General features: G+C 43.8%; 1 protein-coding gene across 3 annotated transcripts in view; it reads right to left on the reverse strand.

The window, feature by feature from the left end:
- The window catches only part of CCDC85A (coiled-coil domain containing 85A), a 175,694-nt gene that overhangs the window by 80,613 nt on the left and 78,326 nt on the right, over positions 1–16,755 (reverse strand). For 2 of the 3 annotated variants that reach the window (XM_040553369.1, XM_040553370.1), the window contains 2 exons: positions 7,503–7,599; positions 7,187–7,332 (listed from right to left, as the gene is read on the reverse strand). In XM_040553369.1, the coding sequence (XP_040409303.1) occupies positions 7,187–7,212 (26 nt within the window). In that variant the 5' untranslated portion in view covers positions 7,213–7,332; positions 7,503–7,599. Of the gene's footprint in view, positions 1–7,186; positions 7,333–7,502; positions 7,600–11,337; positions 11,658–16,755 lie in introns of those variants that run through there. The other variant, XM_040553371.1, reaches the window with a different exon arrangement.

Raw genomic sequence — 16,755 nt, forward strand, 5'->3', positions numbered from 1 at the left:
GCTGCCAGTGTGTGATGGCCCCTCCTCGCCTCCTCACCCTGTCCTTCCTAACAATCCTGCACCCAGCCACAGCAACACCCGGTCCCCTGAGCTATCCCACCATGCCTCCATCACCTCCAGGAGATCGCAGCCCCACAACCACACGCAGATCTACGGGCACTTCAGAGAGGCAGCCAGCTGTGCCCGTTCCCCAGATAAAGCAGGAGGGCTCCAGGAGGGCTCCCCCCTGCAGTGCTGTCCTCTTGGCACCTCCTCGCTTGCATGTGCATGCCCTAGGTGGGCACCCTTCAGCCCTGTCATTTCTGATGTCTCTCGTGCCCATCACCCCGCATCCTGATTCCTAATCTGGCCTACCACTTCCTCTCTTGCCTGCTGGTCGCCAGCTCTCTCCCGTCCCTCCGCAGGCTGAAGTTCTCCTCACCAAGTCGGCCAGCCTGTTGGCAAAGATGCTTTCGCCCGATTTGGTCAGGTGGGTCCATCCCTTCCCAGCAGTCCTCAACACCCAAATGGTCCCACAGCCAGAAGAGCCAAATCCCTGCTGTCAGCACCAGCTACACACCCACTCACTGACCACCAGCTCCATCCACTCCTCCTCACACCCATTTCCCTCACCGCCAGGATGGAGGGGGACTCATCGGGGTCCCCATGCCTCGGCCCTTGCCCTAAGAGCCACGTAGTCTCCCTTAGCACACTGCAGGACCCCCTGGCAGTGTCACTGGTACCCATGGGGAAAAGCAGCAGGGGACAACAGTCCAAGGGCTGCAGTAGCTGCACAGGTAGCTCTTTCCTGCAGGCACAGGAAGAGCTGCCATCCAGGTGCCAAATGCCACAAGCACCAGCCTCTGCTGTCACGGGAGTCTCTGCTTTCTGACAAGCATGGACTCCAGCTGCCCCTCCTTGATTTCACTGTACATGTATCATTAGATGAACGCGTTCACATGAGAATATTTTACAATACAGAGTAGAACAACTTTTCCTACCCAAGTCTCATACAGTGCTCAGTGTTAGTACATACAAAAATTCATAGACTGACACTAAGCAGTCCATATAACATTTTCTGCTTCATTGCCTGCCCACTTCCATCACACAAGTACGGATAATGCCATAGCTAGAGCTGACTTTCTCTGGTGTTCATAACTGCTACAGGCAGAATCCTTGTCCTTTGCTCCTGACTTCACAAGAGGTAAGAGCAAACGGCCAACCTTCATCTAACCCAAACTTCTGTGTGGTCACCATCCAGTGTCTGAGCTACACTCACCTTCTCTGGCTTAAACCCACTGCTTAGGCATGGTTTATTTATACTGCAGCTTTTAATAAATCCATAGCAGTATAGGTGGCCAGTGTCCTTTCCAGCTTTAAATGAGATTAAAGACAGCGTGCTACACGAAAGGGGAAGCGACTCAAATATTCATTGGATTTCCAAAGCTCTTGTGCCCACGTGCCCGTGGCTTTTCAGAAGCCTCCCACCATTCTCGGCTCTGCCAGGCTTTCCTCTGCGAACGCGCTCCCAAACAACACTGGCCAACAACCACAGCAGCACAGCACAGCCGACGCTCCGGTAAGCACAGAAAGTAAAAATGAGTGGAAACAGCAGAGACTACAAACCTCTCAGACAAGGCTGGCTACGTGAGAGCATACTGCGTGATTCTTAAATGTTCTTGCCAGTGTTTCAGCTTTATTGCAACGCTTAGGTGCCAAACAACTCCACAAATATAGTTTTCAGTGCCACTATCAGCATTTTTGTAAAGTAGACAACATGCAGCTTTCTCATCCCAAGAATATTTTTGAGAGAGAAAAACATTCATGGATTACAACTAAGAAAATGTAGAAGAAATCTAGAAAAAATTTCCAAACTAGCAATCTGGAGAGGGAAAAGAAAGTCTCTGCTTTAAACCCTTTAATTAGATATCTATCTAAATAGCTTCTATTTATTCTCTAAGAAAAAAAAAATTGTTTCATAAGAAATTATCTTTTTTCAAAATTTAGAAACTTTTCAAAATTTCAAGAAGAAAAAAGTTTGCTCTGAACTTCCTCCTACTACCACCTCCACACTTCTCATGATCTAGTGATCACACAACCGTGTGGTGAGCCTCATCAGCTTCATGAGTCAAATTAAAAACAAAACCAACTGCTAAAATATAATGACTGGTTTCCCAGTGGATGGCTGCGCTGATGTGGCTCGCAGTGCCTTTATCAGATGCAAGGGAGGTGAAAGGAATGCAGAACCCTAGGAGTGGAGGTGGAACAAGACCAGCCGCATAGATAGCAGCCAGCATTCAGGGCGGATTAAACACACCGTGACAGTGAGCCTGCAGCACAGCCACTAAAATACCCTGGGATGAGAGGAGTAGAGAGTAATTAGCACTTCCTGCCTGACTTCATGTGGTGACTGCAGTTCAGCCAGACCTGCAGAGTTCACTTGGAATCTATAACAGAATGAAAAATCCTGAAATATCTCACAGGGGCACTGTGCTTTTTATTTCAATTGGAAAACTGATGGGAGTCTTTTGCAGCCCTCTTCCAGGACAAATCTGAGGTCCCCAGATCAGGGATTACTCACAGGGGTGCCAGGAAAAGATTCTGCTGCTCAAATTGACTCGGAAATTGCTTTTGAAAGTATTGGCCAATACTCCTAAACATGTTTGTTCACTACAGTGAGGAGCATGTAAATGGACATGCATCGCAATTTGCTCAAGGTTAAACAAATGGTTGGATGACTGATCCTTAGAAACAAAACAAAATATAGAAACAGGCACCTTTCCAACCCAGCAGAATACGTACCTGACACAATAAGACATCCAAAGATATTAGAATGAAATAATTATAACCATTTATGGGGTTGATTTTATCATGAAGAGCTTGGCAACTTTTCCACACAGCTAACAGTTTGTTCTGGCTGGGATCCAAAATAGATACATAACCAGAGCATCTGTGGGTTTGTTTTAATTGTACTTCTGTTCATCATTTGGGTAACACTGGACTTCGTTTTGTGTTCATATTTGATTAGTGAGTTAATCAGGGGCCAGATGCTTCTTTCCACTAATGCTGATGTAAGTAAACTAAACAACTGTGTGGTGGGAAGCAAGAAAAGGCACATGGCCTACAGAATAATCCTCTGCTTCAGAGCCCTGTAGAAGTGGCAAATGCTGGCACAGTCCCTACAAGAATGAAGATGGTTATCTTCTGGCCTCCTCATTTAAGAGGCCAGCATAACAGGACTTATGCTTAATGCCAAGCATTTACAACATACATTTTTTTTATCGCTTTTTAAATTAAAACAACAACAAAACTACCAACCTTCAATGTTCGGATTCCTATGAAGTGAAGCATTCAGAGTTTATCTAACAGAAAGTGATACTTCCTACTGAATACATTCCCTCTGCTACTACATCAGTTTATAAATTACTATAACTTTTTTTTTTTTAATATGTATCATGCATCTGATCAAGCCCTCAGTCTCTAGTTCACTGGCAATTCTTCACAGTGATCTGGTCCAACATCATAATATGGATGAAGGAGCCAGCATGCAGAGCTCTTCGAGCATATTCAAAAAATGAAATAGATTGGTTCTCATTCCATCCAGTGGAAGCAATAGAGGAAAGCCAACACCATTTTTCCAAAAATGTTTTTTGGAAAAAAAAAAGATTTCACAGATGATTTTCGATGAGAAAAACAAGAAAAATTATTGGAGAAGGAAGAAGTTAATGATATCTCAAGGAAGCTATCACAATGCCAGGTGAAGTTGCAAGCCTAAACCAGAACTAAAGCTGCTAACCATGCCTTCACTCCACGGTCTGTTCTGATTCTGTAAGTGGGCTCAGAGGCTGTATTGGCTTCCAACTCTATTGTCAGTTCCACATACAGTAAGTATAGAGTTTGGTATTTACCATCATCTCATGCAATAATACTTGGAAATTCTTTACTGAAGAGAAGTAGCTGCTGAAGCACACACACACAAATATATATATATCTTTTTATATATTTTTATATGTCTAAAAATGCACATGGTGCCACACTTGGAAGAAAGTTATTCAGGAATTGGAAATGCTGCTCATGAGGTTATTGAACGGTGATCCTCACAGACCACCTTCCTCTGCAGCTTTCCTCCCCATGAACAAACTCTTTAGTTATTCTGCTGATTCCTCTCAGTGAGATAAATCCATTAAATATTTATTTAAGCTGCGCTCAATATATTAGCTAAGTGAACTACTCTATCTAGTGCTAGCTTAACATTACATGCCCCATCATAACGTTTTACACAACACAGTGTTGCAATGATATAAGCATTATTGGAGATGTTGTTCTTTTAGCTTGTTAACGGTAAAAGCAAAAAGAAAGGACCCAAATCAGGATTTCTAATCTACTTTTAGTTATTATTTAATCAACTCAGGATAGGCAGGAATTCCGCAAACTACTGGTGAGATAACTGGAGCGTACTGCAATGAGGTTTGCTTGTTTATTTGTTGTGGTGTGTTTTTTGGTTTTTGTTGGGTTTTTTTGTTTGTTTTGTCCTTAGTGGAGCAGAAACTCATTGGTAGAGAAAATCGTTGTGTATGGTTTGAACAGCCACAGGCACAACAACCCAGGTAGAAGTGTTAAACTGAATGGAGCAGAGGTAAAACAGAGAGGGGGACAATTTGGAGGAGATTCTGAGAAACATTTAGCTTAAGTAGAGTGCAAGCCTTTGCTTCAGAACTGCCAGCAAAATATTGCCAACCTCAGCCAATTGCCAGCAATTAGGGATGACATACACTGCAACGCTTGGAACATACAGGGAGCAGAATGGAAGGAGAATCCAACTGCTGTACATTTTGTCACAACTGATGTATGACAATCGCTAAGGGCAAGTGCTTCTGAAGATAAAATGATAGGCTGCAGTACAAACCATTGTTTCTGACAAGGAAATATTACAGGCCAAAGAAAAAAAAGGTTCTTGAGGGGACAAGTATTTTCTCTGTTTGTAACATTAAATAAATAATGTGCACAAACCAAGATCACTGCATAGGGAATTCTTGCAACTGCAGCACCATGTGAAATAAAAGAGAAGCTAATCCAGAAACTCCATTTCCTAGGCTGACATACCAAACATTCATCAAAGATTTAAAAAAAAAATAACCTCCTAATATCTGAATATTGGGACAACCGGCTTTGATCCTACAAAGTTTGAAGAACTGGGATAAGATGCCATTAGAGAAGACCCCAGAACTGAGTAACAGAAAGTTGTGATTAAAATAGAAAACAGACCTCAGGTTTTTGGTATGTTTGGGGTTTTTTTTTGTTTGTTTTTGATTTTTTTTCTTTAATTATTATTTTAAATTGGGAACTCAGTGCTATGGAAACAGACAGATGTTAGATGTCTCAGTTTGTCCTAAAACTTATTGGCTTCAGTAGGTGACTTTTCCATCACTGGCAAGGAGTACTGGATCAGCACTCAGTACTCTACTCAATTACTGAACTATCCCTCAACAACCCTCACATCACCTACTTTTTTCTTGTGTCACCGTGTCACCTGGAATCCCCTTCCAGTTTCAGTAGTCCAAGTGGTAAGAACTTCCTTCCAATACCAAAAATGTAAAGATGTTAGAGAGTTTTGCAAGTCAGCCATGCATCAGAAAACCCCGGCTGATTTAGCTTCAATAAATGCATTTTTTAAGAGCAAACTTATTCCTTTTTTCACTGTCACTGTAATGGTTTTTGTTTTTTTTTTTGGAGGGGGAGTAAGCAGGGGGTCTTATAAGCACTGAAGCCAAAATATTCTGAAAAAATGCAGAACACAGAGCCTAGCTGCAAACAGATGGGAAGATTTGCCAGCTGCCCAATTACTGTTTAGGAAGCAAAACAAATTCTAGAACCAGACCATCTACAAATTTACACAAACCCAGAAAGTCTCTGATCTTGGTTGGGGAGCAGTGCTTGGACCAAATTGAAAGGAAAACATCCCTGAGGTTTTCTCCCAGTAGGATCTTGATACTTCCCTCAAAAGTAGTTATTTCTAAATAAATAAATACAGCAGAATAGAATCAGTTATTTTCCCTAGATCCTCCTGAACCACAGGCAAGACCGAAGGACAAGATTGGCTGGTTTTGTCATTGTTACAAACATGGAAAGAAAAAAGATAAGCTACAACCCGATACTGTTAAAGATGCTACTGGTTTAAAGCCAAGTCCCCTTCTTCAAAGGGTGACAGAAATGTTCTGGTCCCCTCCAGGAAACTGAGAATCTCCTCATCTCTGTGCTACATTCTTCTTGTTTCTAGTCCTCCAGGACCATAAATCACTCCTGAGCAGTGACACATCCTTCTGCAAACACACCACCACTGGGCCAGGCTGGCTGTATCCCATTCTGGTCTTCAACAAGGATAATCTTAACGCAGAGCAAAGCCATCAGATGCGTCCATCCACACAGGACAAACACCAACATTTACCAATCCAACCAGGCTGACAAGCTACTCTTCTTATTTGTGTGTATGGGCACTGTGGCTGTTCATTTCACAGCGATTCTGAGGATGGCATTTGGTCCCAAATCATATTCTCTACTTTACATCTCAATAATCCAATTAAAATGTACAAGAACTAATTAAACCTAGTAGATAATGATAGTAACAATAGTGCATAGCATTTTAAAGCATTTTCTATCTTAAAAGCACTCTACAGGCATTAACTAATTAGTGGATAACATGAATTTAAAAATCAATGCATGAGAATAGCATATGTTTTGAATTAACATTTAAATTATTCTCCTCTGACCACTGCATTTACAAAATGCTTCTTATTTATTCTTACTGATGTGTAACAATTACAAAGGATTCCATACAACTTATCACCAAGTAATTATGGCATTTCTGAACTATCCTATACACTCAGTGGGAAATCATGTCTGCTCTCTTATTCTCCTCCAAATTCTGCCAATTTCCACAGCCCCCTCCTGAATTAATCTGTTTTTCTTAAACTTGGCACAGTATAGGGGATTCTGCACTGCACCTTCAATCCTACAGCAACTACACCACAGCAGAACCAAGGTGAAGCTCCTCAGGAAAAGCCAGGGCAGCTGCTGCTACTTTGGGACTGAGGCGCTCACAAGCCAACACAACAGCCAGATTTGGGAAGTCCCAGAAACCAAACCCCCATCACTTCTTCCTGTGGGGCAACTATTCTCACCTGAGTGACTGCAGCCTTCACTGACCTACCTCAAAAGCCCCACTTCTGGTACCATTCGTGCTCAAAGCAGTGCAGAGCCTGCCACGGGCTGACTGCTCCGGAGGTGCTTCTCGGCCCTTTTTCAGCTGGAGCCTTCTGATTGCGCCACAGCAGCTCCGATGTAACACAAGCATATCTGTACAGGGGCCAAACATGGAAGTCTTCCATTAGGAGGAACAAAGGCTTTCAGAAACAGCAAAACAAAGACACATTTTGGCAACTCATCTTCCCCTGCTGCCAATTTTAATCTTACAGTTAAAATTACTTCCTTTCAACATCTGTTGTTTTTGTGGCTAATGGACTGACCTTTTTGAGAAGGGAAAAGGTCCTTCTGTTGTTTTTGTTTTTGTTGTTGTTTTTGTTGTTGTTGGATTTTCCAGTATTTATCAAGGGTTTTCAGGTGCTAAAAACAAAAACAAATCCCTGAGGCCATAAACATTCATGTAGACTAGCTGTCACACACAGCCTACAATAAAATGCACCCCCCTCTCCCCCCCCAGCTGACAGGCAAACGTATTTGCTTTTTCTTTATAAAGAGAATTTTCAGCACAGGGTTGCCTTGCTGATGCTTTCCCATCACTGCCCTCTCCATCTGCAGAGAGCTTAGGCTTGTCCTCCTGCTGTTTCACACACCTTTTTAATGAAAATTAATTCAGATTGCAGCATTTTCCCCTCTAGATGTGCAGGCAGGGACTCTTTATGCTCTGCTGTTCTCCATCTTTCTTTATGGACCCATGCAAATTGCCCAGCCAGAGCTTCCTCTAAGACCCTCTTTTTTCTCATGCCCCTGTGTAATTGTCAAGCATTACACTTGAACTTGTAAGTGTAGAGGGACAAAATCATTTATCCAGCTGATACAGTTACCTCTTTCAAATGACTTCTCATGTCTTAACTCTTTATCTGGCTGTAAAAGCCTCTGAGCAGCTGGTCTGGTATCTATTCTAACTTGTCGCCTTTTTTTTTTTTTTTTTTTTTTTGTGCTGGTTACGTGTTTCCAGTCAATGAAATCAATAGAACACTTCTCATGTTATCCCTATTACATAAATAAATATAGATCTAATGCCTCCAGCATATAGGTTGAGGTGACAAGGAAAGGAGAGCCCACTAGTGAGAACCTACAGGAATCACTCAAACCCTGCTGAATACAGCTCTGTCTAACAGTTTAATTATCAGATTTTTTTTCCACTTAAGTTACAGAAATACCCACAAAATTCTAACTGGAAGGGCCACCGAGGATTTTAATTGTGCTTATTAAACCATGTGGTTCTGAACAGTAGGGATGCAAACATTCTTTCTTGAGCCAATTATTTTTTTATCATTATTCTTTAAAATAGCTTAGTTCTTTAAATTAGAAAGAAACTAGATGGTGAGATCCACATAGCAATGTTTCAATGCTCATTGAATTTTATTTTCAGACATGAAAAGAAATGTGTATATACAAATACAAGTTTCAATCAAAATGCAATTGAACACCTCAGGAAAGTGTTTCTGTACACACTGTGGAAAGCAGAACTGTGTTGATTCAGTGTTAATAAAGTTTTCTGGACCCTGATTGGAAATTCTCCCTGGTAAGTCTCAGTAGTGGGATGGTATTAAACTTTTACCAGTATCTGTAAGATGGTTCATAATAGCAGTAGTGAAGTAAAGGCATTGAATTAATAAGAAAAAAAAGAAAAAAAAAGTCATTACTTATAATTCATAATGGAAGGACTAGTAATATTTTTTAAAGAAATTACTGAAAAGTGTTAAACACTCAGACAGAACACTGAGAGTTGAAATATTTGGTTGCTACAATGTAGGAATCGGATATGGTGGGATTTTCCAAGCAAACCTAAGATGGAAGGATTGCTGGTACTCTGACCTGGAGCTCACCCCAGGAGCTCAGGTGAGTCCATCCAGGTATGCAGTGACCACTGCTGCTATTATTGCTCTGTGCCCTGCAAAGAAGGTAAAGAGGGAAAACCATCCAATTTCTAAAGCATGGGAACACACACCAGAAGAACAAGCAAGTTTGTTCCATCTCAGTAGGCTTGGGAGAGATGCTGGAGAATAAATGAGCACTGGAGAGGAATAGTGTTCCGAGCCGAAGATGCAGGCACTGGCCCAGAGCACGAGGAAATTTCCATTGCTGTTAGTACTATACATCATCTGGATAAACGAAGGCTTTCCTAAACCATCATCTTCCCATTGCCTTTCAGTAGTGCTACACTTAAATAAATAAATAAACGATTAAGTAAAAACCTGAGGACTGCAGGAAATGTAAAGCATTTCTCTTTTATAAAAATGTTCTGAAGGAAAGAAGTATCATACGGAGAAATATTTCATAAAAAATTACAGCTTCATAGCTATCCCATTTTGCTTTTCCATCTATAATTTCTACCCACCTGCTCTCCTACGCACATACCCCTGCCATTATTAATGCTTATGAAAGAGCATAAAGTTTTCATAATAAAGAATATTTTTGTCCATTGTCTAGAGAATAATATAGCTCATTCAATATGTTCCCTTGGAGGAAAAAAACATTTTGGTCTGCTGCAACTAAATGCTCTTTCTCAGGACAATGCCTTGCACTGAACTACCTGATTTTCTTTTGGATTTATAAGGGTCCAAAACAGCTCTGACTGGAGATAGTGATTTTCCTTGTGGTAATGCTCTCAGACAAATGGCGTCAGATGTGCTGTTCTTCATGACATTACATACCATCGTCTCATACCAAGTGTTATGTGTAGAACACGGAGATATATTTTTGATCCTAAAAGCTGTTTCTGTTCTTTTCATCTCCTCACTGAACAAAGACACAGACATGCTCAGGCTCAGGCTTTTGTACCCAAAACTCACTTCAGGGATATGCTTTGTTACTATTTATTTTTTGCTTCTGGGAAATTATTAGCTAGAAATCTGATGATGGCATTACATTGTAAAGCAGCCTAAATAAGAATTTGCTTATGAAGATTAAGGCCAGACTTCAAACTTGCGAGTCAGTTGTGTTGCAAGGGATTTCAGCTGTTGGTGTTCTACCCTCACAGCTACAAGCTTAATGTTATGGTAAAAACAGCAAGAGCATCTCCAGCAGGCAAAAACTTTTTGGCAGAAGAGGGGGAAAGAGATGGTCCTTGAGGCAGCTGGCGTCCAGGCCATTCAGTGCCTTAGAAACAGAAACCAACGTTTGGACATGCCCATGGCAGCAAAGTGGCAGCCAGTGCTGAACGCAGAAGCACTGGTATAGAGTGCTGGTGTCAGGCTGTAAAAGTGGTGGCCACCTGCAGCACAACCTAGAGGTACCCCGACTAAAGGTAGGGTAAACAGTCCCATGTTATTGCACTTTACAGTAAGCCAGTCTGGAAGGAGACGAGCAAGGGAAACTACACAAGGGCTGCAACAGAAAGAAAGGCTTGCAAAACACTGCCCTGTCGAGGCTGAAAGGACATACACTGAGGTTAATGCTGCCATCCAGGAATTCAGGGCCAATAACATAACACAAGATGCTCGAATAATGAAACTACTTCAATGGGAGTAGACACGATTCCCTGTAGTATGCTGAGTGCTTTTCACTCATGTAATCAAGCTTTCCTAGCAATGCCCTCTCCCAGTAGCCTCTAAAAACAGAGGGAAGTGAAGGCACTTTGGGTTGCATGCTGCAAGGATACGGTACTGCTCTTCCCCAGACCCTCACACACACCTCATACACAGGGAAGGCAGCCTAAAGAATCACTGGAACAGAGACAGAGCTTGTGAGAGTCCTCAGGAAATATTTAGCAAGGAGGTCACAGTCCCCTTATTATCACTTCCCCAAAATAAAAGAAACAATTGCAGAGCAGCCTCATCTGTCCTTGAGAGGTACTGCATGAGGAGTGACTTCAGTCAGTTTAGTAAATTTCGAGTTGTTATTTAGTGAACATTTGTTAAAGAATAAAACTTACTTATTCCTTTAAATTTTTAGAAGTAACTCAGAGTTTGCACTGACACGGCAGTAATCAGGAATAAAAAAGCAAATAAAATGTGATGATACTGACATCCCAAGAGCGATACTCTTGTCTTGTTTTTATCTACCTATGTCAAACACAGTCTAAATAAATGTTCTCAACGCCTGGTTTTGATTCGAAATGCTGGCCCAGGTTTATCTGCCTGTTTTTGCACCAACCTGAGCATGCGAGTACGGAGCCCATCACGCTGAGTGCTCCATGAGGAGAGAGCGGCTCTGAGAAGATTGCACAGCTCCGGGAGAGCCCACCGGTGTGCCCAGCACCCAGAGAGCCTCGGGGACGGGGCTGAGGGGGCACCTAGCCCAGGCCAGTCCAACCAACAGCTCAGGGTTGCCCACGGTCTGCATCCCCTCTCCCTGCTCGGAAAAAAAGCCAGCAGCTCGCCTCTCCCTGTAGGAACCTTGAAACCTGGGCAGGGACCATGCAGCCACATCTCCCAAGCTCCCTCACACCGTGGCCCAGCCGGCGCCCCCGCCTGAGCAGCGCTGTTTGCTCCTCTCCTGGGGGATTCTCCTCACGGCCCTGCCCCACGGCCGGAGCCCCGGGCCCCGTCCCGCCCGCCGCCGGCGCTGCCCTCAGGTGGGGCGGCTCGGCCGGCAGGTGGCGCCCGCGGCCCGGCGGAGCGCGGCCCTCACCGCCCGGCCCGAGGCCGGGGCTTCCCTCAGGCCCTGCGGCTTCGCCGGCCCGCGGGGCCCGGCTGGGCAAATGGCGCCGCCGCCTCCCTGCTACAGCGCCCCTCGGCCCACGCCGAGCCCTTGGCCCGCAGCCCTGCCGGAACTGGTGACCCTGGCACGGAAAACGGGCTGCTGCTGGCAGCGGGCACGCAAAAATAATTGCCATTTCACAGGGCCTCCTTCCCCTGTTGCCCTCTATCTGCGTGCAGGTATTGCTAGCAGCATTTTATACATCCAACAGCCTGCAATTTGAGGATCACTGATGTGGTTCTTAAACGTATGAGGCTTTCAGTAGTGTTTGATACAGGGAGACACCTCAGGCATCACTTACAGGTGGAAAACTGAGGCAAACATTTGTAAATCTGAACAGGACAGAAGCCCTGCTCAAATTCCTTATCGTTCCCTCCCAGCATCGCTATGAGCCATTGCTACTAGGCTTATTTTTCAGATGGGAATCCCTGTAAAGATGGGCTCAGGAAGGATAACTGAAATGCCTCAAGCTGCAGTGAGTCACGACTGAGGCAAGGAAAAGACAGAAATACCGAATCTGCAATGGCTGCTCTAACCATCAGGGCTAGCACCCAGGAAACTTCCACTGGGCTTTCCTCTCTCTCTCTCTCTCACACACACACAGCACACAAGCACACACAAATGCAATCAAAATGAAATAAAATTAAACTGGGCCTCACAATTACTGCTCTCACTCTGTGCTGAACAAAGAACTTGGGCATGTTTTCTGAAAAGTCCACAGTCCCTCTGGTTATAGTCCATAAGCCTGAAAGCAGCTGATAAAGTAAGCACCAAGAGAGCCAGAACTGGTGTATTATGACCATTGCATCTTCTCCAAAAGCATTTGTGCCTGGAAACGTGACTGGGAGCAATCCTTGTACCCCAATCATCACCTTCCTTAAACGTAAAGATATGAAGAAAAAATGCTCCTCTAATTATTGTACTTTACTAAGTACAATAGCTCGATTTCTCTAGAACTGGACAATTTATTCTATAAATCCAGGGATCCCTGCCAACAACCGCTGGGAAAAGTACCATAGGCTTGTTCAGGCTTGTGGGGCTGAGTAAGTCCATTAGGCTTGCAAGGAAGAACAAGCTCAAATAAAACTGCACACATTGATGTGCCCTGCCTTAATTAAACTGTACAATTGTCACACAGCTGACACCCACAACACTGCTGACACAAAGGAACCACATATGTCCCTCAGTTAATAGTGCTCTATTTTCTGTCCAAACTTTTCAGGCAGGGTTTTGTGGGGGGAATCTCTGTTCAATGGGCATAAGAAGCTGAACCATGTGGTACCAGGTCTCATGAGCTTCTGGATGAGTTTCACAAAGCACTTGAAAAGTCAGTATTTTCGAGATAATAACTGGAAAAGATGTATACCTTTTTGTGAATCTGTAATTTTTTATATCAAGATTTTGTGAAATAGCTAACAAGTATTGACTATTTTTCTCCAAGCTGATTGCTGCACTCATACAAAAGTACAAGATTTTGTGGAGTTTGGGGAAAAACAGAAAAGCACAGATGATGCCACTCAAGTTTTCCATTTGGATTTTCCCCTGCTTATAGAGCCTCTCCATCTATGTCAGGATACCTAAGGAACAACCATTCCCACAGGGCAGAAACCCATGCCTTAAAATCATCCCCAGCGTCAGAGTTCCCTGCCCTCTGCCCAGAGGCTGTAGCTGGCAGCGATCTCCTTACCCACCTCCTCCAGGCTGTTTCGAGACCCAGGGGACTCCAGTCAGTCTCCAAATGATGGCCATAAATCAAGGCAGTGCTGGTTTGTGGTTGAGAGTGGATGCATGTATATATACACATATACGTATCAATGTGACCCAGACAGAAGAGCGAAGGCAGAACATACTGGACAGACCCCAGCAAGAGCACAGCCACTGCCATGCTCATCTTCTACCCATTCCCTGAAAGGTCTTCTCGCAGCACTCAGCACAGGCAACCTCCTGCAAAGTCCCCTCTCCAAGGGGTTCTGCATTGAAGCAAGGAAATTTAGGGCGCGGGCAGGCCACAAGATTAGCCCTCTGGGACAAGCACTCTGCGTTGTCAGACACACCCGTGGCACTCAACACTTCAGGGAGCAGGAACTGAAAAGCTAGTCCAATGTTTGCCGGGCATAAGGATTCCAGGACATGTTTTTCAATTGCTGTATTACATTTGCACTTCAGAATAAAATATAAGCATCTGACTGATTACATAGGTTTCTCTCCAGAAGGGGAAAAATCTATCAGCCCTGTGCTATGCTTTTAATATTGCCAGACCTCAAGTAATGAATGTTTGCCACAGGTGTTTCAACACTGCTCTGTCCACTGTTTGTGAATGTATGATCTGCACTTTCCTCTGACAGCTAATTAATTGATTCTTGGAGAGAATCTGCTTTCTAAAGGTGAGCAAAAATGATTTATGCAAAGATGCATTTTTGTCACAGCAAACGTGGCTTTAAAGGAAATAAAAATTTTCCTTGGAATATGATAGAAAAAGCATTTCAGCAAACAAAATTGTGTTGGCTCAAGTTGTTTCTGAGAAGAAAAAAATATTTGTAATTTTTCCTTTAAATCTAAACTCACAAGTAATAGAACAAAGTTATTTTCTTTATGCCTGCTTTTATCAACATGGTATCTTTCCAACAATCTTGCTCATTCTGGCTGCAGAAACTGTGGCACATAATGTTATGGCATTTGCAACCCATTACAGCCTGTTGTTCCAATGATTTGCAATAGAGTGCAATATAAAGCTGTTTATAAGGCAGTTACTTGTGTATATAGCTTAGCGTAACTGAAAGATATTGAAAAGAAAGGCTTCCAGAGCCATCATCTGTTTTACTTGCTTATAAAACTATTTTGGAACTTCAATATTCAAGTGTAAATTTAAGCCAAATTAAAGTGCTGAAATGTTTACTGAGTCATATTTTAGGAACAACTAACTTCAAAAGTATTAAGAAAACAAAAAATAGGATCTGAAGACATACCTCTGCACAGAACAGGAAAATTCAAACAGCACAGTTTAGCTAGAAAACAGTGCATTCAGTGAAAGTGAGAAAGCAATAAATAACCCTCTTATAAGGGCACCACACACTGACAAACCCCACCAAACACAAGAGGCTGAGAGCCATGCTGAAGCCCCTTTGAACATCAGGTGAAAAATGTAAATCCAGTGCATACTGACTTTTCCTTATAAGAAGCAGGTTTTTGGCAGTTAAAAGGACTGGAACTTTGCTAATTTCAGTACAGGAGTTGAAAGGCTTTTGCAAACGATCTGGATTTAGCAGCTCTCCTAGGAAGCAAATGTGTTGTTATGCCCATTTTATAGAAACTGCGCATTAAGCAGGTATTTACAACAGGTTTTGCCCTCATATTTTAAAACACCAGCAATGAGGTAGAAGCAATTTTGAAGCACAACTGTCCTTCATGGGGTTTCAGGAATGCTTCTGGAAGGCTAAACTGTTGGTTTGATTTGGTACCGTAATTTCTGTGTTCCCAAAACTGATGCAAGAGAAGCTAATGGCCACCACCAAGAGTAAGGAGGCTTGCAAAGCCAGGGAGCAAGTTCTCCTACATCACACTAGTAGCAAACAGTGTCTGCTGACCAATAACCCCCATCCAAGTCTGGGGCAGCAGCAGGGACCGAACTTTCTGGGAGGGGAGGCAATTCCCTCCTAGGTGCTCTGTGACAGCGCTTGGCAATTTTTGTTGCTTCCACTGTTTTGCACTACGGAAAAAAAGCAGTGTAAAGTGGAAAAAGCACACGTTTTCAGGGAGCACAGGGCCAGCTCCTGTCAGTCTGTACAGTGTGCCATGCACAATGGCCCAACTATTTTTCTTCTCTGCAAAAAACATTCCCCTGAGCAAGCCCCGATCTGCAGTTCCAAACCGACTGGCAACCAGCAGCAGACGAGCGCTCCAGATCATGCTGCATCACAATACAGTTACAACTATTTAAAACCCAATTAATTCTCTTTCATACTTTCCCATCAAGCTGTAAAGTTCCAGTTGGCAAGGCTTTTTACTTTGATTTCGAATTCCTGCTTGGAAGATTAACTGAAAATGGATTTGGCTTGAACAGCTGCACCGAACATATTTTGTTTTATTTTGTTGCCATCTCAAATAACAATACTTAGCACTCTTCATCTTCAAAGCATTATACAAACACTGAGTCACATCCCCTCACAACACTCTCGTGACATCACCTCCTGTAAATAAAATCACGCTCCTCGCAAAGAGGTGGAGGCTGAGCAAGAGCTTGGAATTTGTGCAGGGTCAAAGGAAGAGCCCTTGGCAGAGGCAGATGTAGAGGCTGGAGGCTCACAGGCCCCTTCGGTCCTCACTTTAATCATCTCCACTCTCTCCATGTCTTCCCTCAGGTACCACCCATGGTAGCTAGTGAATGCATGTACTTGCAGGCACTTTCTGCTGCTGCATGCCCTGCCACCTGAAGTCAAGCAAGCTCGGCTGGCTTGGCGGCAGGGAGCTCCTTCTTAGTCACTGAAGAAAGAGGGATCTCAGGCATGGCTGTATACAATGCCCCTGCCCTGAAGTCACTGAGGCACCTCCATCTGGCTACATCCAGCCCGGAAGGATCACCCTTTCCATCAGACACACTTGACTCGGACAAAGCAGCGGTCTCCTGAGGAGCTCACTGCCTGTGAGCAGAAAACAGTCCCTGAGTGGAAGGCCAAGTGGCCTTGGCCGCTCCCAGGCTTCTCGTGGGCTGAGGAACCCAACCAGCAGGGCTCGGCACCTGGGCTGGTAGAGACAGCCAGCCTGCCACAGGCACCGGGCAGCCCGGCCTCCGAGTGGCAGCAGGGCCTCCCAGTGCCCATCCGCTGCCTTCCCACCATCAAGGGGGTGAGGAGACGAGGTGTGCCTCGGCCACGC

This window comes from Cygnus olor, chromosome 3 (genome assembly GCF_009769625.2).
Source record: "Cygnus olor isolate bCygOlo1 chromosome 3, bCygOlo1.pri.v2, whole genome shotgun sequence".
Taxonomy (NCBI): domain Eukaryota; kingdom Metazoa; phylum Chordata; class Aves; order Anseriformes; family Anatidae; genus Cygnus; species Cygnus olor.